General features: G+C 52.2%; 1 protein-coding gene across 2 annotated transcripts in view; it reads right to left on the reverse strand.

The window, feature by feature from the left end:
• HPF1 (histone PARylation factor 1) overlaps positions 1 to 8,243 on the reverse strand; it is a 110,182-nt gene extending 101,939 nt beyond the window's left edge. The window contains exons 1-2 of one of the 2 annotated variants that reach the window (XM_078774440.1): positions 7,988 to 8,243; positions 3,356 to 3,430 (exon numbers count right to left, since the gene is read on the reverse strand). In XM_078774440.1, the coding sequence (XP_078630566.1) occupies positions 3,356 to 3,430; positions 7,988 to 8,020 (108 nt within the window). In that variant the 5' untranslated portion in view covers positions 8,021 to 8,243. The remainder of the gene's footprint in view (positions 1 to 3,355; positions 3,431 to 7,987) is intronic. The other variant, XM_078774503.1, reaches the window with a different exon arrangement.
• Between the last annotated feature and the right edge of the window lie 16,144 nt (positions 8,244 to 24,387).

The raw sequence follows: 24,387 nt of genomic DNA on the forward strand, positions 1-24,387 counted from the left end.
TGCCGAGAGTGGCTGGGTGGGTGGATGCCCAGAGTGGCTGGGTGGGTGGATGCCCAGAGTGGCTGGGTGGGTGGATGCCGAGAGTGGCTGGGTGGGTGGATGCCGAGAGTGGCTGGGTGGGTGGATGCCGAGAGTGGCTGGGTGGGTGGATGCCGAGAGTGGCTGGGTGGGTGGGTGGACGCCAAGGGTGGCTGGGTGGGTGGACGCCGAGAGTGGCTGGGTGTGTGGATGCCGAGAGTGGCTGGGTGGGTGGATGCTGAGAGTGGCTGGGTGGGTGGATGCCGAGAGTGGCTGGGTGGGTGGATGCCGAGAGTGGCTGGGTGGGTGGATGCCGAGAGTGGGTGGATGCCGAGTGGCTGTGTGGGTGGATGCCGAGAGTGGCTGGGTGGGTGGATGCCGAGAGTGGCTGGGTGGGTGGATGCCGAGAGTGGCTGGGTGGGTGGATGCCGAGAGTGGCTGGGTGGGTGGATGCCGAGAGTGGCTGGGTGGGTGGATGCCGAGAGTGGCTGGGTGGGTGGATGCCGAGAGTGGCTGGGTGGGTGGATGCCGAGGGTGGCTGGGTGGGTGGGTGGATGCCAAGGGTGGCTGGGTGGGTGGATGCCGAGAGTGGCTGGGTGGGTGGATGCCGAGAGTGGCTGGGTGGGTGGATGCCGAGAGTGGCTGGGTGGGTGGATGCCGAGAGTGGCTGGGTGGGTGGATGCCGAGAGTGGCTGGGTGGGTGGATGCCGAGAGTGGCTGGGTGGGTGGATGCCGAGAGTGGCTGGGTGGGTGGATGCAGAGAGTGGCTGGGTGGGTGGATGCCCAGAGTGGCTGGGTGGGTGGATGCCGAGAGTGGCTGGGTGGGTGGATGCCGAGAGTGGCTGGGTGGGTGGATGCCGAGAGTGGCTGGGTGGGTGGATGCCGAGAGTGGCTGGGTGGGGGGATGCCGAGAGTGGCTGGGTGGGTGGATGCCGAGAGTGGCTGGGTGGGTGGATGCTGAGAGTGGCTGGGTGGGTGGATGCCGAGAGTGGCTGGGTGGGTGGATGCCGAGAGTGGCTGGGTGGGTGGAAGCCAAGAGTGGCTGGGTGGGTGGATGCCGAGAGTGGCTGGGTGGGTGGATGCCGAGAGTTGCTGGGTGGTTGGATGGCGAGAGTGGCTGGGTGGTTGGATGGCGAGAGTGGCTGGTTGGTTGGATGGCGAGAGTGGCTGGGTGGTTGGATGGCGAGAGTGGCTGGGTGGTTGGATGGCTAGAGTGGCTGGGTGGTTGGATGGCGAGAGTGGCTAGGTGGTTGGATGGCGAGAGTGGCTGGGTGGTTGGATGGCGAGAGTGGCTGGGTGGTTGGATGGCAAGAGTGGCTGGGTGGGTGGATGCCGAGAGTGGCTGGGTGGGTGGAAGCCAAGAGTGGCTGGGTGGGTGGATGCCGAGAGTGGCTGGGTGGGTGGATGCCGAGGGTTGCTGGGTGGTTGGATGGCGAGAGTGGCTGGGTGGTTGGATGGCGAGAGTGGCTGGTTGGTTGGATGGCGAGAGTGGCTGGGTGGTTGGATGGCGAGAGTGGCTGGGTGGTTGGATGGCTAGAGTGGCTGGGTGGTTGGATGGCTAGAGTGGCTGGGTGGTTGGATGGCGAGAGTGGCTAGGTGGTTGGATGGCGAGAGTGGCTGGGTGGTTGGATGGCGAGAGTGGCTGGGTGGTTGGATGGCGAGAGTGGCTGGGTGGTTGGATGGCAAGAGTGGCTGGGTGGGTGGATGCCGAGAGTGGCTGTGTGGGTGGATGCCGAGAGTGGCTGTGTGGGTGGAAGCCGAGAGTGGCTGTGTGGGTGGATGCCGAGAGTGGCTGTGTGGGTGGATGCCGAGAGTGGCTGTGTGGGTGGAAGCCGAAAGTGGCTGGATGGAGAGAGTGGCTGGATGGAGAGAGTGGCTGGATGGCGAGAGTGGCTCGATGGCAAGAGTGGCTGGAGGGAGAGAGTGGCTCGATGGCAAGAGTGGCTGGAGGGAGAGAGTGGCTTTTTTTTCTTCTTTTTTTCTATAGAGTCGAGGCTCGTGAAAGAGCTAACATTTATCAAAGAAACAAATCAAACAAACAAGCAAACAAAGTATATAAAAAGGGGAGCAGTCGACAAGATGGGGACAGAAGGGGAGGAAGCACACAAACACAACATTTGAGAGCAGGGACATCGGGAGATGTGTGGGAGGGAGAGGGCCTGGGGGGAGGCAGGATAGGTATAAAACGCAAGGACACCAAGGACTTCCAGGAAACAAGACAAAAGTCACCTCAAAAAAGTGGATTTGGGGTGAAATTAGCGGGGGTAGAAAAGATCAAGGTTTTGGATGGGGGAAGATAAGAGATGGTGGTGAACAGCTGTTTTAAAGACCTGGAGGGAGGAGTAGGATTGAAGAGAGTGAGGGAGTTTGTTCCAGAGGCGGGAGAAAAGAGGAATGAAGGAGTGAAGGTGAGCAGAGAGTCTTGATTTTGGCAGTTTAACCATAAGAGGGTTGCAGGCAGATCTTGTGCGACCTGTAGGAATATTTGGGGGACAGAGCCCAGAGAGAGCTGGGGGAGCAAGGCCGGAGAGGAGTCGGTAGAAGACGGAAAGACCACCAACCTGCCTGCGGTGAGTGAGTGAAAGGCCCTCGGAGATAGCGTCATCGCGGGAGATTCCAATGATTCAGAACGCTTTGGTTTCAACAGCGTGAAGACGAGCTAGGTGTGAGGCAGGAGCACCAGCCCAGAGGGGAGAGCAGTATTCCATTGAGCTGCGGATGAAAGCCTTGTATGTGGTGAGGAGCTCAGGTGTGCCAAGGAAGGAGTTCGCACGACGGAGGATGCCCAGTTGGGCGACTGGCTTTGGAGGCCAGCTTGGAAATGTGGTTTTCCCAAGAAAGATCATGGAGATGAGCGGCTGGATGGAGAGAGCGGCTGGATGGAGAGAGCGGCTGGATGGAGAGAGCGACTGGATGGAGAGAGCGGCTGGATGGAGGGAGTGGCTGGATGGAGGGAGTGGCTCAGGTGGATGGCAAGAGTGGCTGGAGGGAGAGAGTGGCTGGATGGAGAGAGCGGCTGGATGGAGAGAGCGGCTGGATGGAGAGAGCGGCTGGATGGAGAGAGCGGCTGGATGGAGAGAGCGGCTGGATGGAGAGAGCGGCTGGATGGAGAGAGCGGCTGGATGGAGAGAGCGGCTGGATGGCAAGAGTGGCTGGGCAGGTGGCTGATGAGGGTGGGTTCATAAAATGGGAATAACACGTATTGTGGGAGTGTGGGAAGGGAATAACTCATTGGTGGTTGGGTGATCACTGATCAGTGTTTGGGTAAGAATGTCTTGTTGAGTGATGCATGGTTGGACAATGGAATGATGGATGCACCACTGGGTGTGAATCTTACATTCAGCAGAGTTTCACCATCTCTGTTCTCATCAGCCCGGACACGCTTCTGGTGAGTAGTAATTGGTTCCCCACCCTGGAAAACCAGAAATGCACAAAGGATGAAATAACGACATATAGAAAGAGCAAACTTTCTGAGTATAATGGCAACCCATTGTTTTAAAGACTATGAAGATGTAACACCAGCTATGTAGTTGTGAATAATATACATCAACAAATGGAACACCAAGATTCATCAAGTCGAGGAAGAGGGAGGTTTCGCCAATCAGAGTGTCATGCAGCTCCAATTTATCCATAAAGTTAACGCGAATCTATCCCATTAATTCACATGCATTTGAGGAAATGGATAAACTGACTCAATTGACAAGAATATCAAATCAACAGAATGTTCATAATCTCCGCCAGGAGGTGGGGGGAGGTTATGTTTTCACCCCTGTCTGTCTGTCTGTTTGTTTGTTTGTCTATCTGTGAGCAGAATATGTCAAAAGATTATGGACTGATTTCGGACAAAACTTGGTGGAGAGGTTGGGTGCAAGGGAAGGCCGAAGTGATTCAATTTTTGGTTCACTTCCGAATCCAGATGTCGCCTTTCAGTGGAAGACACAACGTAAACTGATCAACCTGGCGGAGGTATGCTCTACCGAGCGCCATTCAAGATGGCGTGTGCTTTCATTGATTGAGGTGAGGGATGCTTTCATTGATCGAGGTGAGGGATGCTTTCATTGATTAAGGTGAGGGATGCTTTCATTGATTGAGGTGAGGGATGCTTTCATTGATTGAGGTGAGGGATGCTTTCATTGATTGAGGTGAGGGATGCTTTCATTGATTGAGGTGAGGTATGCTTTCATTGATTGAGGTGAGGGATTCTTTCATTGATCGGTGAGGGATGCTTTCATTGATTAAGGTGAGGGATGCTTTCATTGATTGAGGTGAGGGATGCTTTCATTGATTGAGGTGAGGGATGCTTTCATTGATTGAGGTGAGGGATGCTTTCATTGATTGAGGTGAGGTATGCTTTCATTGATTAAGGTGAGGGATGCTTTCATTGATTGAGGTGAGGGATGCTTTCATTGATTGAGGTGAGGGATGCTTTCATTGATTGAGGTGAGGGATGCTTTCATTGATTGAGGTGAGGGATGCTTTCATTGATTGAGGTGAGGTATGCTTTCATTGATTGAGGTGAGGGATGCTTTCATTGATTGAGGTGAGGGATGCTTTCATTGATTGAGGTGAGGGATGCTTTCATTGATTAAGGTGAGGGATGCTTTCATTGATTGAGGTGAGGGATGCTTTCATTGATTGAGGTGAGGTATACTTTCATTGATTGAGGTGAGGTATGCTTTCATTGATTGAGGTGAGGTATGCTTTCATTGATTGAGGTGAGAGATGCTTTCATTGATTGAGGTGAGGGATGCTTTCATTGATTGAGGTGAGGTATGCTTTCATTGATTGAGGTGAGGGATGCTTTCATTGATTGAGGTGAGGGATGCTTTCATTGATTGAGGTGAGGTATGCTTTCATTGATTGAGGTGAGGGATGCTTTCATTGATTAAGGTGAGGTATGCTTTCATTGATTGAGGTGAGGTATGCTTTCATTGATTGAGGTGAGGGATGCTTTCATTGATTGAGGTGAGGGATGCTTTCATTGATTGAGGTGAGGTATGCTTTCATTGATTGAGGTGAGGTATGCTTTCATTGATTGAGGTGAGGGATGCTTTCATTGATTGAGGTGAGGTATGCTTTCATTGATTAAGGTGAGTTATCCTTTCATTGATTGAGGTGAGGTATGTTTTCATTGATTGAGGTGAGGTATGCTTTCATTGATTAAGGTGAGGGATGCTTTCATTGATTGAGGTGAGGGATGCTTTCATTGATTGAGGTGAGGTATGCTTTCATTGATTGAGGTGAGGTATGCTTTCATTGATTGAGGTGAGGTATGCTTTCATTGATTGAGGTGAGGTATGCTTTCATTAAGGTGAGGTATGCTTTCATTGATGAAGGTGAGGTATGCTTTCATTGATTAAGGTGAGGTATGCTTTCATTGATTAAGGTGAGGTATGCTTTCATTGATTGAGGTGAGGTATGCTTTCATTGATTGAGGTGAGGTATGCTTTCATTGATTGAGGTGAGGTATGCTTTCATTGATTGAGGTGAGGGATGCTTTCATTGATTGAGGTGAGGTATGCTTTCATTGATTAAGGTGAGGTATGCTTTCATTGATTGAGGTGAGGTATGCTTTCATTGATTGAGGTGAGGTATGCTTTCATTGATTAAGGTGAGGTATGCTTTCATTGATTGAGGTGAGGTATGCTTTCATTGATTGAGGTGAGGTATGCTTTCATTGATTAAGGTGAGGTATGCTTTCATTAAGGTGAGGTATGCTTTCATTGATTGAGGTGAGGTATGCTTTCATTGATTGAGGTGAGGTATGCTTTCATTGATTAAGGTGAGGTATGCTTTCATTTATTGAGGTGAGGTATGCTTTCATTGATTGAGGTGAGGTATGCTTTCATTGAATGAGGTGAGGTATGCTTTCATTGATTGAGGTGAGGTATGCTTTCATTGAATGAGGTGAGGTATGCTTTCATTGATTGAGGTCAGGAATGCTTTCATTCATTGAGGTGAGGTATGCTTTCATTGATTAAGGTGAGGGATGCTTTCATTGATAGAGGTGAGGTATGCTTTCATTGTTTGAGGTCAGGAATGCTTTCATTCATTGAGGTGAGGGATGCTTTCATTCATTGAGGTGAGGGATGCTTTCATTGATTGCGGTGAGGGATGCTTTCATTCATTGAGGTGAGGTATGCTTTCATTGACTGCGGTGAGGGATGCTTTCATTCATTGAGGTGAGGTATGCTTTCATTGATTGCGGTGAGGGATGCTTTCATTCATTGAGGTGAGGTATGCTTTCATTGATTGAGTTGAGGTATGCTTTCATTCATTGAGGTGAGGTATGCTTTCATTGATCGAGGTGAGGTATGCTTTCATTGATTGAGGTGAGGTATGCTTTCATTCATTAAGGTGAGGGATGCTTTCATTGATTGTGGTGAGGTATGCTTTCATTGACTGAGGTGAGGTGTGCTTTCATTCATTGAGGTGAGGTATGTTTTCATTCATTAAGGTGAGGGATGCTTTCATTGATTGCGGTGAGGTATGCTTTCATTCATTGAGGTAAGGTATGCTTTCATTGATTAAGGTGAGGGATGCTTTCATTGTTTGAGGTCAGGTATGCTTTCATTCATTGAGTTGAGGTATGCTTTCATTGATTGCGGTGAGGTATGCTTTCATTCATTGAGGTGAGGGATGCTTTCATTCATTGAGGTGAGGTATGCTTTCATTCATTGAGGTGAGGTATGCTTTCATTCATTGAGGTGAGGTATGCTTTCATTGATTGAGGTGAGGTATGCTTTCATTCATTGAGGTGAGGTATGCTTTCATTGACTGAGGTGAGGTGTGCTTTCATTGATTGAGGTGAGGAATGCTTTCATTCATTGAGGTGAGGTATGCTTTCATTCATTGAGGTGAGGTATGCATTCATTCATTGAGGTGAGGTATGCTTTCATTAATTGAGGTGAGGTATGCTTTCATTGATTGAGGTGAGGTATGCTTTCATTGATTGAGGTGAGGTGTGCTTTCATTGGTTGAGGTGAGGTATGCTTTCATTGATTGAGGTGAGGGATGCTTTCATTCATTGAGGTGAGGGATGCTTTCATTCATTGAGGTGAGATATGATTTCATTGATTGAGGTGAGGTGTACTTGGTGCTTGGGTGTTCCCCAAGGGTTGTACTTGCTGTGGGTGCGTGGGGTGTACTTGCTGGGGTTGCGCGGGGTGTACTTGCTGGGGGTGCGTGGGGTGCACGTGCTGGTGGTGTGCGGGGTGCACATGCTGGTGGTGTGCGGGGTGCACATGCTGGTGGTGCGTGGGGTGTACTTGCTGTGGGTGCTCGGGGTGTACTTGCTTGGAGTGTGCGGGATGCATGTGCTGTGGATGTGCGGGGTGTACGTGCTGGGGGTGCACGGGGTGTACGTGCTGTGGGTGAGTGGGGTGTACTTGCTGGGGATGTGCGGGGTGCATGTGCTGTGGGTGTGCGGAGTACATGTGCTGTGGGTGTGCGGAGTGCATGTGCTGTGGGTGTGCGGAGTGTACTTGCTGTGGATGCTCGGGGTGCACGTGCTGTGGATGTGCAGGGTGTACTTGCTGGGGGATGCGCGGGATGCATGTGCTGTGGGTTCGCGGGGTGTACTTGCTGGGGGTGCGCAGGGTGCACGTGCTGGTAGTACATGGAATGCACGTGCTGATGTTACACAGGATGCATGGGCTGTGGGTGCTCGGGGTGAACATGTTGGTGGTGCGTGGGGTGTACTACTACTAGCTGGGAGTGTGCGGGGTGCACGGGGTGTACTTGCTGAGGGTGCGTGGGCTGTTGGTGCACGGGATGCACGGGAAGCACGTGATGTGGGTGCGCGGGGTGCACGTGATGTGGGTGCGCAGGGTGTACTTGCTGGTGGTGCGCGGGGTGCACGTGCTGCTGGTGTGCGTGGTGTACTTGCTGTGAGTGTGCGAGGTGCACGTGCTGTGTGTTGCTGGAATACAAACATGGCTGTGCGGTGAACCTTGGCCTCGTTACTCACGTGTCCAGTTCGCCGTTTCCCGCGCGCCGCCATCGCTGTCGCAATTCTTCACACCTCGTCAGGTTCTCGCTACTTTTTGTAATGAGTTCCGAAATGCATTTATTGGTGCAAGTTAAACTCGCGAAACTGAAACATATCACATAAACTCTCTTATGATGTTTCTAACCGTAAAACGCCCCAAACAATCAAGACTTGGGATATGAAATACAACAGATTACAAACGAAGACGTAAAACAAAATTATTACACTTCAAATCACAGTTCTTGAACCATTAATGACAGAATAAGTAATGTGATTTTCAAAAATGAAAGAAACAAAAATATGGTGTATATGTATATATATATAAATATAATAATTAAAATTAATTAATATATAATATTAATAACGAAATAAAGAAATAACGTCACAGTTTCACCCTGTTCATCGATGAAAACAAAATAATCTTCCTCTTTTGGATTCTCCTTCTCTATTTTATTTCACAAGAGATTCAATCAAATAAATGTTTAAAACAAACGAAACAGAGAAGGTCAAATGGAAAAGCCCAATCAAGTTTAGTTTACTCGGTTATACTCCCTAATGTGTAAAACGTGTTTACTCTGAAAATTTACTTTCTAATAATAAAATTATGAAACTCATCACATCTTCAGACATAAAATACATTACAAGCTACAAAACCGAAGATGTATTTGGTTTGGGCGAAAACACCTTTAATACATCGAGCAATCACCTCAATCCCAAAAACATGTGGTGATTACGATCGTCACGTGATGATGTTTGATGTTGCAATGTGATTCGAGACAATTTGAACTCTTCCCTGATAGACAAAGCAGACAACGCAGTGCCAGACAACTCGATCAAGCAAGGGAAGGGCAAACCTCCCCTCCCTTTATATGGGATCGCTTCTCTCTATCAAGGGAAGGGCAAAGCTCCCCTCCCTTTATATGGGATCGCTTCTCTGTATCAAGGGAAGGGCAAAGCTCCCCTCCCTTTATATGGGATCGCTTCTCTGTAGCAAGGGAAGGGCAATGCTCCCCTCCCTTTATATGGGATCGCTTCTCTATATTGTGGCTGACACGATGGCTCGCTGGCGCGGTGACATCATTCCGCGCACCAAGAGGGTGTCGGCCACGCCCGAGGGGTAGGCGTGGCCTCGGGATATACACGGGGCGCGCAGCCCGAGGCCCGAGTGTTTCAGTGCTACAGTTTGAGCTATTGAATAAAGACTCTTTTGACCCTACTCGTTGTGGCTTACCTTCATTGGCAAACAAGTTGCGTGCGTAGCACCACGCCACATTGGTGACCCCTTTTGGTTCAGCCGTCGCTGACCACAGAACGCGCCATGGCCAACAACGCGGTAGCGGTGAAGCTCCCTGAGTTTTGGGAAGCTCAGGCCGAAGTATGGTTCGTGCAGGCCGAGGCACAGTTCCAACTTCGAGGCGTAACGGCAGATGAGACGTGTTATTACCACGTCATCGCCGCCCTCGGGCCCGGCACAGCCACCCGAGTCGTGTCCATCCTGCGGAACCCACCGTCCGACCACAGGTACGAGGCGCTCAAGCGTCTCCTCATCGCCACGTTCGGCCTCACGGAGTGCGAGCGGGCCGACCGCCTCCTGGACCTTCCCGAACTACGACCATCGGTCCGGATGGACTACATGCTTTCGCTGCTGGGTGACAAAGCCCCGGATTTTTTATTCCGGGCGCTCTTTCTACGCCAGCTACCGGCACAGGTACGCCTCACGTTGGCCGGTTCCAAAATAAAGGAACCCCGCGCTCTGGCCTTCGAGGCCGACAAGTTTTTCGCGGCTTGTGACACGCGGGCGAGAGTCGGTGCGGCCGTCGCGGATCCCGAGGCTGATGCTGATGCACACACACCTCATGGATCCCGAGGCTGATGCCGATGCACACCTCGTGGACGCCGCCACGCCCCGCCCACCACCACCGCGAAAGCCGCGGCCTCCGCCTCCGCCGCCAACCTGGTGCCGTTTCCACGCCAGGTTTGGCCACAAGGCTAGGAATTGTTGCCCGCCGTGCTCGTTTGGCAAGTCGGGAAACTCCCAGGCCGGCGCTCGGTAGCGGGTTTGAGCGTCGGCCTTTCTGGCAGCCTCCTTTTTGTCACGGACACCTTGTCCGGGCGTCGCTTCCTCTGCGACACAGGCGCACAGGTGAGCGTTATCCCCGCCTCCACGTCTGACAAGCGAAACGCGGGCCGGGGCCCCGCGTTGCTTGCAGCCAACGGTACACCCATACGCACATTCGGGAAGCGCTGCCTCTCCCTGTGGTTTGGAGGGCAACGCTTTCAATGGACGTTCGTAACCGCCAGCATGCCCATGGCATTGCTCGGTGCGGACTTCCTATGTGCAAATGGGTTGTTGGTGGACGTGAAGAACAGACGCCTCGTCCAGGCCGAAACGTTCAGCTCGCTTGCTTGCGCGCTGAGCAGTTCGTTGGGCAGCTCCCTGAGCGGCTCACCGAGCGGCTCGCCAAGCGGCTTGCTGAGCGCTTCGGTCCTGGCGAGGTTGGTCTGTACGCTTCCGGCAGCAGACGAGTTCACCCGCCTCCTCGCCAGCTTCCCGGCCCTCACGCGGCCCACCTTCTTGGCGGTGGCCGTCAAGCACGTGGTGGAACATCACATCCCCACCGTCGGGCCACCGGTCTACGCCCGGGCACGCCGCCTCGAGCCGATGAGGCTCGCGGTGGCGAAGGTGGAGTTCGCTACGCTGGAGCGGCTGGGCATCGTACGGCGCTCCAAGAGCGCTTGGGCGTCGCCACTGCACATCGTGCCGAAGCCCGGTGGGGGATGGCGGCCGTGCGGAGACTACCGCCGCCTCAACGATGCCACCACCCCCGACCGCTACCCGGTCCCTCACATTCAGGACTTTTCCGCCTGGTTGGCGAAAATGTCCATCTTTTCTAAGGTGGACCTCATCCGCGGATACCACCAGGTCCCCGTCAGGCCGGAGAACATACCAAAGATGGCCGTCATTACACCATTCGGCCTCTTCGAGTTTCTTCGGATGCCCTTCGGGTTGAAGAATGCGGCTCAGGCGTTCCAACGGTTGATGGACAGCGTCTTGCGCGACTTGGATTGCGTTTACGTCAACCTGAACGACATCCTCGTCGCAAGCGCGTCCCGCGAAGAGCACCTCCGCCACCTCCGCACGCTCTTCGAATGCCTGGGCCAGCATGGCCTGATCGTAAACCCCGCCAAGTGCCGGTTCGGCGTCGCCGAAATCGACTTTTTGGGGCACCGTGTCACCAGGCACGGGGCCACCCCCTTACCAGCAAAGGTGGAGGCGGTCAAGGGGTTTCCGTGCCCCCGCACGATCAGGGGGCTCCAGGAGTTCCTGGGCATGCTGAACCTTTACCACCGTTTCCTGCCCCGCGTCGCCCAGCTCCTGCGCCCCCTGCACGAGGCCCTCCAGGGGAAGCCGGACAAAGGTGACGTTGTTTGGACCGAGCAGATGGACGCTGCATTCGCGGGCGCAAAGCTCGCCTTGGCTAACGATACCATGCTCGCGCACCCGGCGCTCGATGCACCGATCGCCCTCACCACCGACGCGTCAGACTACGCGGTGGGCGCGGTGCACGAGCAATGGGTGCGTGGCGCTTGGCAACCGCTGGCGTTTTTCAGCCGGCAGCTTCGCCCGCACGAACGCCGGTACAACACCTTCGACTGCGAGTTGCTCGGGCTCCACCTGGCGGTCCGGCACTTCCGCCATCTGCTCGAGGGCCATTCGTTCATGGCCTTTGTCGACCACAAGCCCCTGGTCTTCGCGATGGCCAAGGTCACCGAGCCATGGTCAGTCCGGCAGCAGCGTCACCTCTCGGCCGTGTCCAAGTACACGACGGACATCCGGCACGTCGCGGGAAAGGACAACCCGGTGGCGGATTGCCTTTCCCGGTCCGTCGCCCACACGGTCCACCTCGGGATCGACTATGCCCGGATGGCTGCGGACCAGACCGCCGACCCCGACGTCCAGGCCTTGCGGACCACCGTCATGGGCCTCCACGTCACCGAGGTGCCGTTCGACGGCGCGGGCACGGCCCTCTTGTGCGACGTCTCCCTCGGGCGGCCTCGTCCCATCGTGCCCGCGGGCTGGCAGCGTCGGGTTTTTGACGCCATCCACGACCTGTCCCACCCGGGCACGAAGGCCTCCCAGTGGCTGGTCGCCGACAAGTTCGTCTGGCATGGCCTCCGGAAGGCCGTCCGCGATTGGACCAGGACGTGCCTCTCGTGCCAGCGCGCGAAGGTGCACCGCCACACCCAGGCCCCGTTGGCCCCGTTCACGGTGCCCGAACGTCGGTTCGACCACGTTCACGTGGTCTTGGTGGGACCTCTGCCCCCCTCGCGGGGTTTCACCCATGTCCTCACCATGGTGGTCCGCACCACCCGGTGGCCGGAGGTCGTGCCTTTGGCGGCGACGATGGCGGCGGACGTCGCGCAGGCGTTCATCGCCACCTGGGTTGCCCGGTTCGGCGCCCCCTCGGACATCTCATCCGACCGCGGCCCCCAGTTCACCTCGGAGCTCTGGGGGTCGGTCGCGCGGGGGCTCGGTGTCCAGCTGCACCGCACCACGGCCTACCACCCCCAGGCCAACGGCCTGTGCGAGCGCTTCCACCGCTCCTTGAAGGCCGCGCTCCGGGCCACCCTCCGCGACGGCGGCTGCATCGACAGGCTCCCCTGGGTCCTGCTGGGCCTCCAGATGGCGCCCAAGGACGACCTGCGCGCATCCGCGGCGGAGTTGGTCTTCGGACAACCGCTGCGGGTGCCGGGCGAGTTCCTCGCCGACTACACGGCACCATGGTCCGTGGCGCAGCAGCACTCCGCACTGCAGGAGACCGCCCGGAGGTTCGCCCCGGTGCCGACGGCACACCACGGGTGCCCGCCAACGCACGTCGCCCCACAGCTTCGCACAGCGGAGTACGTGTTCGTCCGCCACGACGCCCACCGGACACCGCTGCGGCTCCCGTATGACGGGCCCTTCCGCGTGCTGGAGACCGGGGCGAAACACTTCACCCTCAACATTGGCGGTACTCCTGACCGCGTTTCCGTGGACCGCCTCAAGCCGGCCCACCTCGACGTGGACCACCACCCGCCAGTGGCTCAGCCCCCGCGTCGGGGCCGCCCCCCGACGAGCGGACCTCCGGCACCGCCCAGCCCTGCCGGCACGCCCCCCCCCCCCCCGGTCCTGCACCCATCCCAGGTGCCGCAGGAGGCATCCCAGATGACATCCCGGCATCCCAAACGCCAGCAACCGCCAGAGGGCGCTTCGGCCGGGTCATCCGTTTGCCCCGCAAACTGACCCTTCAGGTGCGCGGGAATTCTGGGGGGGCGCGTGTGGCGGACACAATGGCTCGCTGGCGCGGTGACATCATTCCGCGCACCAAGAGGGTGTCGGCCACACCAGAGGGGTAGGCGTGGCCTCGGGATATACACGGGGCGCGCAGCCCCGAGCGCTTCAGTGCTACAGTTTGAGCTATTGAATAAAGACTCTTTTGACCCTACTTGTTGTGGCTTACCTTCATTGGCAAACAAGTTGCATGCGTAGCACCACGCCACAATATCAAGGGAAGGGCAAAGCTCCCCTCCCTTTATATGGGATCGCTTCTCTATATCAAGGGAAGGGCAAAGCTCCCTTCCCTTTATATGGGATCGCTTCTCTATATCAAGGGAAGGGCAAGGCTCCCCTCCCTTTATATGGGATCGTTTCTCTGCATCAAGGGAAGGGCAAAGCTCCCCTCCCTTTATATGGGATCATTTCTCTGTATCAAGAGAAGGGCAAAGCCCCCCTCACTTTATATGGGATCGCTTCTCTGTATCAAGGGAAGGGCAAAGCTCCCCTCCCTTTATATGGGATCGCTTCTCTATATCAAGGGTAGGGCAAAGCTCCCCTCCCTTTATATGGGATCATTTCTCTGTATCAAGAGAAGGGCAAAGCCCCCCTCACTTTATATGGGATCGCTTCTCTGTTTCAAGGGAAGGGCAAAGCTCCCCTCCCTTTATATGGGATCATTTATCTGTATCAAGGGAAGGGCAAAGCTCCCCTCCCTTATATGGGATCATTTCTCTGCATCAAGGGAAGGGCAAAGCTCCCCTCCCTTGATATGGGATCGCTTCTCTACATCAAGGACCTGCCACCTTTTGCCCTGTTCACGTGACTCGTGGTTGTCCCTCATAGTGGGGCGGCTTAGCCCAAATATTCAAAAGAATTGTGCATTTTGTGATACAAGCACCAAATTTGGCACAAATGTACATTAATATGTTGCGAACATTTTCAGATATTGGGCCACTTGAAATTCCGTAATTTTTTTTTTCAAATTTTTTCAAATTTCGTAATTTCAAATTTTTCGGGTGACACCGTCACAATTTCGGTCTTCGAGGCCGGCCGATAGGCAAAGTGTGACCGGAAGGGACGAGGTTCTCCTGACCACGTGGCCCTCGATCTGGGAAGCGAGAGGCGTTCCATTAGTGGACGCGCCCCTCACGCCCGACTTTTGGGCGGCCCCGGCAGGCCGTTTGTTTTGACGTTCCGTGACAGGCCCCACACCCCCACCTCCGGGCCGACCGGAAGCTTGTGCTGAGTACATCATACCTGAACAACTCAGTGAGGCAGAACACAGCAGTGCACACCAGGGTGACCCCTTCAGTGCATAAACCAATTAACCTGTCCACTGCAGGGCATATAGAAATGAAGTTATTTTCTGCATATAATAATAATATAAGTTCAGTTCTATATAACAATTTCTGTTATCACCACTACCACTACAACTACCACTACTACAAGCTTTGTCTGGAATTTTGTGGACTAACAGACAAACAGACACACAGACAAGCTGGGATCAAAACATTACCTCCTTCCACCATTGAGTGTAGAGGTAAACATCATGGAAATTATATCATGCCCTAGATTTAATTCATGCTTACCCGTGTATTTGCTTCACTGGTTCACAAGGTCTTTTGCATACATGTAATTCAGACTCTCGTCTTCATTGCTGACCACACAATGTTCGCAACATATTAATGTACATTTGTGCCAAATTTGGTGCTTGTATCACAAAATGCACAATTCTTTTGAATATTTGGGCTAAGCCGCCCCACTATATCGGCCGGCCTCGAAGACCGAAATTGTGACGGTGTCACCCGAAAAATTTGAAATTACGAAATTTGAAAAAATTTGAGAAAAAAAATTACGGAATTTCAAGTGGCCCAATATCTGAAAATGTTCGCAACATATTAATGTACATTTGTGCCAAATTTGGTGCTTGTATCACAAAATGCACAACAGGTTTGCTATGCTGCTACACTATCAAGGCTCCCTCTCCCCATTGGTATTTTTGTGAATATAAGATTGTTCTTCGCGGTTCTGTTTAAACATGTTCAAACTTTCCCCTGCAGTGTTTTATTCAGTGGTACATTACAACACGCTGTTTTTCTTCCTATTTAAAAGGCTCTTTTCAATTGCCTCTTCAATTCATCCCACTTCAAAAAAATATTCAATCTCTTACAATTCTTCCTCACTACATGCTCTAAATTCACATTCATTCCACCCCTCCTCCATCGTTCTTAAACGGGTCTCTAACTTGAAAACCACAATAAACCCAAATTGTTATAAATGTTCATCTTTCATTAATCATCCACTTTATAAACTCCCCCCTTGTGCATCCCCTCCAAATCTCCCCCCTTGCCCCTCCCCTCCTAAACTCCCCCCTGGCCCCTCCCCTCCTAACTCCCTCCTCACCCCTCCCCTTCAAAACTCCCCCCAACCCCTCCCCTTCAAATCTCCCCCCCCTACCATCCCTCTCCAATTCTCCCCCCTCCCCCTTCCTCCTCAAAGCTGCCTCCTCCCCACTTCGTCTCCCTTCTATCTCATACCTCCACCTCCCCCAAACTTCTACTTCCCTCAGTCCCCCCCCCCCCCCCCACCCTCAAACAACCCCTCACTGTGCCTCATCCCATCACCATCAAACCTTTCGTCCTCCTCATCCTTCCCTTTCTTGTAACTCTTCTGTAATCTCTGACACATTATCAACTGCTCTCCCTACCTCCCTCTCTCATCCTTCATCTGACCCTACCTCACCCCTCCCCTGTCCTGTACCCAATGCTCCCTCTCTCTCTCTCTCTTCATTAACGGTATGGACCTCAAACATCCGGGGCCTTTGCTCAAACCTGATTGATCTCTCCATGCAGGTTGCTTCTGACAATCCAGACTCGATCTGCTGAACAGAAACTTTCCTCCTTCAAGATGTCTCTGATTCCTTAATATCTCTTCCTGGTTACTCCCTCCTTCGGTATGATAGACCTGAGCCTCGTCCTGGTAGTGGGGTTGCTATCTTTATCAAAAACTATCTTCCCCACTCTCCTTGCACTGCCCTCTCTCCACCCCACCCCCAGGAGTACCTCTGGCTATGGCTTCCTCTCCGCTCCCACCTTTTGTTCATATGTGTTCTGTACCGTCCTCCAAACATTGATGACTCCATTTACATTTTGCTGTCTGACAACATGGACCAACTTCTATCCACTCATTCCAACTCTCTCTTCCTCATATGTGGCGACTTCAACTGTCATCATGCCAGCTCGCCAGGTGTGGGTTCCTCTCTCACCAGCCATGGAACCTCAGCAAAGGACTTCTGTGACTCATTGGGACTGACACAATCTGTCAATTTCCCGACCCGGATCTCAGTCAATGGAGTATCTTCTCTTCCAGACTTGGTTATGACAAACTTCCCTGCAAATGTCTGCTGTCCTTCTTCAGCTCCAATCGGTTCTTCTGATCATGTGCTTGATAAAGTGGACATATCTCTGGCCGTTCTCAGAGGGCCTCCTCAGCGTCGACGAGTCTGGCATTTCACTCAGGCCGACTGGCACGGTCTGCAAGCAGCCATCAACCATCTGGACTGGTCTCCCATATCTGGTGCCTCTGACATCAATTCTTCCTGGGAATTCTTCCAAAGCAAACTGCTCTCTCTCATGCACAGATTTATCCCATCTCGTCTGCAGTTGTCTTACCCTTCCTCCTGTCCATGATACACCGAGTCTTTTGGTGAGGCAGTTGCCCTGAAACAACTTGTCTTTGCCTCTTGGAAAGCAAATCCAACTGAAGGCAATCTCAGTTCCTTCCACCAAGCTCGGAACAAGTGTGCGTCTACCCTCAGGAGTGCCAGGAAGCACTATCTCTCCACACTCAAGAATGATCTCTCAAACCTGTCTCCTTCCTCCAAATACTGGTGGCGTATGGTCAAATCCGTTTCTGGTGTTTGTTACCCTTCCATCCCCTCCCTTACCTCAAATGGCTACACAGTTGGCACTGCACGTGACAAAGCCGAATGCCTCAACTCTGTGTTTGCCTCAAAATCTTGTGTCCCAAACCCATCTCTCTCTGTTCCCACCTTTCCCAGTCGAACCCAACTGCCCCTGGACTCTGTGTGCTTCTCTCCTGACTATGTGGGGAAGTTTTTGTCAAACCTCGACTCTGATTCTGCAACTGGACCAGACAGCATCAGCCCACGGGTCCTAAAATCATGCTCTGCCGCTCTATCTCACCCTCTCTCTGTTCTTTTCACCCTCTCTTTTGCTCTAGCTCATCTGCCAGCATCCTGGAAATCAGCAAACATTACCACTTCACACAAAAAGGTGCAACAACAGATGCTTGCAACGACAGACCAATCAGCCTGCTCCCAATTATAAGCAAAGTCATGGAATCCATCATTGCTTCGGATATAAAATCCTTCCTCTTCTCCAATAGCTTGATCTCCGATCTTCAATTTGGATTCAGACCAGGTCATTCTACTCTGGACATGTTGCTTCTGCTGTCTCAACAATGGATGGAGGTCGTCAAAGCCAAACAGGAAATCAGAGCTGTCTCCCTTGACATATCACGTGCCTTCGATACGGTCTGGCACCCAGCTCTGCTCACCAAACTCTCCTCCTATGGTATCCATGGAAATCTCCACGCATGGCTTGCGGACTTCCTCTCTGGTCGTAGTCAACGTGTGGCCCTGAATGGATTTCTCGAATCTCCCCTTCCTGTTCTGGCTGGAGTTCCCCAATGTAGTGTTCTGGGCCCTGTGATTTTTCTGGTCTTCGTCAATGATCTCTCCGACTCTCTGTAAAATCCTCTCTATCTCTTTGCTGATGACTCCACTCTCGGCCGCTCCACAGCTCAACCCTCAGATCGGCAGCCCCTTCACTCTCTGCAGAGCTGGACAAAATCACAGACTGGTCAAACAAGTGGAACATGTATTTCAATCCTGACAAATCTCACACCCTTACGATGTCTCTCTGAAAAGACCGACTGGAAAACCCTCCCATCTACTTTCTCAACAATCCTCTCCAAGAAGTTCCGTCGCTCAAGCTTTTGGGTCTCACTATCTGCCATGATCTTTCTTGGAAAACCCCATTTCCAAGCTGTCCTCCAAAGCCAGTCGCCGACTGGGCATCCTCCGTCGTGCGAAGTCCTTCCTTGGCACACCTGAGCTCCTCACCACATACAAGGCTTTCATCCGCAGCTCAATGGAATACTGTTCACCCTTCTGGGCCGGTGCTCCTGCCTTACACCTAGCTCGGCTTCACGCTGTTGAAACCAAAGCTTTCAAAATCATTGGAATCTCCAGCGATGAAGTTAACTCCGAGGGCCTTTCACTCACTCACCGCAAGCAGGTTGGTGGTCTTTCTGTCTTCTACCGACTCCTCTCCGGCCTTGCTGCCCCAGCTCTCTCTGTGCTCTGTCCCCCAAATATTCCTATAGGTCGCACAAGATCTGCCAGCAACCCTCTTATGGTTAAACTGCCAAAATCTCGGCTCTCTGCTCACCTTCACTCTTTCATTCCTCTTTTCTCCCGCCTCTGGAACAAACTCCCACACTCCCTTCAATCCCACTCCTCCCTCCAGGTCTTTAAAACAGCTGTTCACCACCATCTCTTATCTTCCCCCATCCAAAACCTTGATCTTTTCTATCCCCGCTAATTCACCCCAGATCCACCTTGTTTGAAATTCCAACTTCTTTCCTGGAAGTCCTGGCAGTGTCCATATGTTTTATACCTCTCCCACCCCCACCCCCCCCCCCTTCCCATGCCTCACCCCCCCCCCAAAGCCCTCTCCCTCCCACAGATCTCTCGATGTCTCCATGTCTCTCGGGCCCTGCTCTCAAATGTTGTGTTTGTGTCCTTCCCCCTCTCTCCCCATCTTGTCTACCGCTCCCGATGTTATATGTTTTATGTGTCGGTTTGTCTTTCTGTGTGATTAATGTTCGCGCTTTCACGAGCCTCGATCTTGTATACCAAAAGAAAAAAACCCTTCAAAATCCGCGTTGCCCACACACACACCCGATAAACGTCTGAATGCGGTGAGATTGGCTGAAGTGAAGCAAAGAAACCTTGCTCGATGCACAAAGCACGCGAGGCAAAATGGCCGACGGCCCGTACTCGAGACATAACGGCACGACGAGGATTCTCTTCGGAATCAATCGCAAAACCTGACACGCAGGTGAATCTGTCACAGCGATAACAACTGTCGCAGGAATCCCTCTCCTGGGTAACCCAAAGTTCACTCGTGACTCTTGCTCGCCAATGTTCGCTCCAGACCGCAAAGCAACTATGCTTCTTGTCCGACTCCACTCGCTCCGCCTTCTTTTCCCTCTTACTCTTCTTCGTCGTCGTCCGGTTCCCGATCCGGTTTCCGGTTTCTTTTAACACTAACTTTTTCACCTTTTGAAAACAGTTCATACACAATAAACCTTTTGAAAACAATATTAGTACATGGAATCAAAAATGTTTACAGTGGATGAAATGCACAACAACGGAAGTGACGAATCCGTAACATACCCATATGCCGTTTGGCTTATGCTCCCCACCCAGCTGTTTTCAAAAGATTATGTCATCCATCTTCACCAGCATCCCAAGCGTGTCTTTGTACTTTGGTGTTGGGACCACGTACGACTTTGTCATCTAAGTACATGATGATCGCTTGGTCCAAGTGCTCCAGAAACTTGCTCAGCACAATTTGACACTGAATGGCAGCAAATATGTTTTTACCGTGCCCGAAATAGAGTTTGTGGGATTTAAGCTGTCACCTCACGGGAGTTCCCCTCTCCAATCCAATGTGGAAATGATTCACCACATCCCTGAGCCTCAGTCTGTTTCTCAGCTGGCCTCCTTCCTGGGCATGGCTTCCTACTGCATCCGGTTCTTGCCACAGTACTCAGTCATCATCATCACTGCACTGTTACATCACCTTCTTAAGAAGGAAGCCTCCTGGAATTGGACCCCAGCCTGTCAAGCAGCCATACACAGGTTGAAAACTCAGCTCACTACAGCCACTCTTCTCGCTCATTTTGACATTAACAGTGCCACATTGGTCACCTGTGATGCTTCGGCCATGGCGTTGGGGGCTGTTTTGTCCCAGGTGCAGGATGGCATGGAGAAACCCTTAGCTCTTGCGTGTCCCATGCCTTGAGTCCCATGGAGTAAAAAATATTCCGTGGGAGAGAGAGAGGCATTGGCCTGCGTATGGGCATGAGCACGCTGGCATCTGTACCTGTATGGTCGGCCCTTTACTCTCAGAACAGATCGCCGGGCACTCATGGTTTTGATGTCCACATCAGGCACAGGACACAAGCCACTCCGATTGTACAGGTGGTCAGACCGACTCCAGCAGTACAATTTCCAGCTTCAGTTCACCCCTGGACGTCACAATACCGTGGCGGAACACTTATCCAGATCAGTTATGGATGCTCACACCTGTCTGAACCAGAAAACACAGAGCATGATCTAATACAACTGTTGCATGGACCACTACATGATGTGGTGCTGCTTCCGGAGCTCCAGCGGCAGATAAGGAGGACTCTCTTCTCAGTACCCTGCGTTCCTACATTACAGAGGGATGGCCGGCCAGAGTAGCAGACAAACTGATACCGTTTTCCAGGGTGAAAGACGAGCTATCCTGTTGGAATGATTTTTGTGTGGCGCGAGAACACCGCACAGTGGTGCCAAGCATGCTGCGTGCACGAGTGTTCAGTATGGTTCACGAGGGTCACTTGGGTGTGGTCAAGGTCAAGCAATGTTGCCGAGACCTGGTGTAGTGGCCCGGCATTGACCATGACATTGAGACATTGGTAAGGGATTGTATGGCTTGTTTGATCAGTGGCAAAGCTGGACAGCCCATATCGCCTCCATTGCAGCCAGTTCCCTGGCCGTCTCACCCCTGGGAACACCTACAAAAAGACATTTGCGGAGAAATTTGGGGTGTCCCTTACCATCAACGCTATCTGGTGGTCGCATATGATTTACATTCCAAGTGGCCTGAGGTTGTTCCCATGGGATCAGTTACCTCCCAGAACATTATCCACATCCTGGACACACTTATAGCTCGTTGGGGGGAGGGGGGAGGGGGGGGGCACAGGTCATTTCCACGGGTAATGGCCCACAGTTCACTTCAGCTGAGTTCACTACATATCTTAGCGTCAATGGAATTAAACATATCTGCACTGCCGTGTACCACCCACAAGCCAATGGAGGAGTGGAAAGGTTTAACCAAACCCTCAAGAATGGAATTAGAGCGCACCTAGCTCAATGATGTACGTTTCAAACAGCCCTACTAAAGACCCTCATGCACTACAGGGCAATTAAGCACACCACCACAGTCCACACGTGCCTCACCAGCAACGCTAATGACAGGATGTGAGCTATTGCTGCCGATACACAGGCTTCGACCCACGGGGTCTTGCTTCCCCTCAACGGCTGTCAGCATTGCCATGCAACTGAGCCAGCAATGCCTGAAGCAACGCTTTGACAGCGTGCACAGATCAAGGCCACCTGCGATACAGGTTCATGACTGGGTCAGAGTTAAATATCCTCATCAGAAAAACAAGATGCAGTCATTCTGGTCCTCCTCACTTCGTGTGAGGTGACAGCTTGGACCAGTGACTTTCCAGCTTCAGGATGGGTCTCAGTGGCACGTCAGCAGACTACGGAAAGTGGCGGCCCCTGTGACCCAGCCTTTGGTTACATCTAGCCAGCTGGGAGTTGTTATGTGCCCCACCAATACAGGTGATACGGCTGATATAGAAGAAGGGCTTGAACCTGTGAGGGCACTGCAATGGCCTCAGAGAGCCCACCAGCACCCCAGCCGTTTTCAGGATTTTGTGACCTCATTCCATACCTGAACTTGGTTGGAGAGGGGAGAAAATGTTGTGTTCTTTATTATGTGCTTGATTATTTCTGAGTTTGCGGTTGTTGTTGGTGAATTGCCGGAGGTTTAGTGATTCCTGGGAAGGGATGATGATGTAAGCAGAAGGGGATTGTGGGAGAGATTAGAGGGACGCCATCTTGACGGTGTCGGAAATATACTGGTGGATCCGTGACTCGAATAAACGGTCTTGTACATAACGGTCAGTGCCATTGTTTAGCATTTATTGAGCGACACAACAGGATCGTTTCTCTGTATCAAGGGAGGAGGAAAGCTCCCCTCCCTTTATATATAGGATCGTTTCTCTGTTTCAAGGGAGGGGCAAAGCACCCCTCCATTGACATGGGATCGTTTCTCTGTATCAAGGGAGGGGCAAAGCTCCCCTCCCTTTATATATGGGATCGTTTCTCTGTATCAACGGAGGGGCAAAGCACCCCTCAATTTATATGGGATCGTTGCTCTGTATCAAGGGAGGGGCAAAGCTCTCCTCCCTTTATATATGGGATCGTTTCTCTGTTTCAAGGGAGGGGCAAAGCACTGCTCCATTGATATGGGATCGTTTTTCTGTTTCAAGGGAGGGGCAAAGCACCCCTCCATTGATATGGGATCGTTTCTCTGTATCAATGGAGGGGCAAAGCTCCCCTCCCTTTATATATGGGATCGTTTCTCTGTATCAAGTGAGGGGCAAAGCTCCCCTCCCTTTATATATGGGATTGTTTCTCTGTATCAAGGGAGGAGCAAAGCTCCCCTCCCTTTATACAGACTTGGCATTTAATATGGAATTTTTTTTTTTTCTTGACTTGGGTTTACTTTCTTAACTCAGTATATCAATCTAGTGAGTTTCTGTTACACTTTGGTGATTTATTTGTTAAAAGAACCATGTCACTGATTGTCTGTCGCAGCAAGAAGTCAACAACAGGATTATATCACAGGTGGCGTGGCAAAATGTACGGACAGGTGCATTTGATGATTGGCTTCACAGTCGGGTATACAAGGGTTGTTGCGTTCTGTATTAGTGGAAAACAACTGCTGCACGTCTCCAAAAGTTATTGCCGCTTCCTCTGGAGATGGTCCGTCAACTCGACAATGCTGTTTGTCATGGAGTGGTGGCTTTACGAAATGACGGCATGAAACAGCGTGCTATTGCTCGGCAGTATGGCATCACTCAAGGTCAGGTCTCAAAGACCCTGAAACGAAATGCTCAGAGGGGTGTCCCTACTCCAATACCGAGGCCAGGACGTCCCCGCAGAACCACAAGGAGGGATGATCGCCAGCTGCACCGGTTAGTCCGCAATGGCCATACCAAGTCAGCTAATCGGCTTAGGGCTGAGTGGCAGCAACTGACAAATGTGCCTGCATCCAGAAGGCTAGTCAACCAACGACTGGTTCAAGCAGGCTATCGTGCCAGGCATCCCCTGAGAAAGCCACGTCTGACCAGACAACACCGCCAGCGCCGATTGCAGTGGGCCAGAGAGCACCGTCAATGGCAGTCAGGACACTGGAATCACGTGATCTTCAGTGACGAGTCTAGATTTCTGGTCTTTCGTCAAGATGGTCATGTCCGAGTGTGCAGACAAGTGCATGAAGCCTACAACAAAGATTGTATAGTGCCAAGAGTCCAAGCTGGAGGTGGTGGGGTGACCGTTTGGGCTGCTTTTCATGCAGGGGGCAAAACTGACCTGGTTGTTCTGAATGGAAACCTGAACCAGTTCAAGCACAGGGCCATTCTGGAAGAAACATTGCTTCCATTTGCTCGTGCAGCCTTTCGAGGAAACTTTGTCTTCCAAGATGACAATGCACGGCCTCATCGTGCTCGCATGATCAAACACTTTCTTGCTGACCGTGGTGTAGAGCATATGGAGTGGCCTGCCATGTCCCCGGATATGAATCCGATAGAGAACTTGTGGGCAGAATTAACGCGTCAAATCGACCACTTGGACCAGCAGCCGACCTCTGTGCGTGAATTGCAGCAGGCTATTGTCACTGCATGGCAAGCGATTCCTGTCCAAACCTTGGCAAATCTTGTGAACAGCATGCCTCAACGTTTACGTGCTCTCCTGAATGCTCGTGGGGGTTACACGAAGTACTGAACTGTAATTTTACTGTCCGTAATCCCAGTCGTAATTTAACTTTTGTTTTTGTTATAAAAAAAAATTGGGTAATGTGCAAAATAAGGAGATACTTCTGGAAAACGTACAGAAGTTTAACACAGTACT

Source organism: Myxine glutinosa, chromosome 1 (assembly GCF_964187855.1).
Source record: "Myxine glutinosa chromosome 1, kmMyxGlut1.1, whole genome shotgun sequence".
NCBI lineage: Eukaryota > Metazoa > Chordata > Myxini > Myxiniformes > Myxinidae > Myxine > Myxine glutinosa.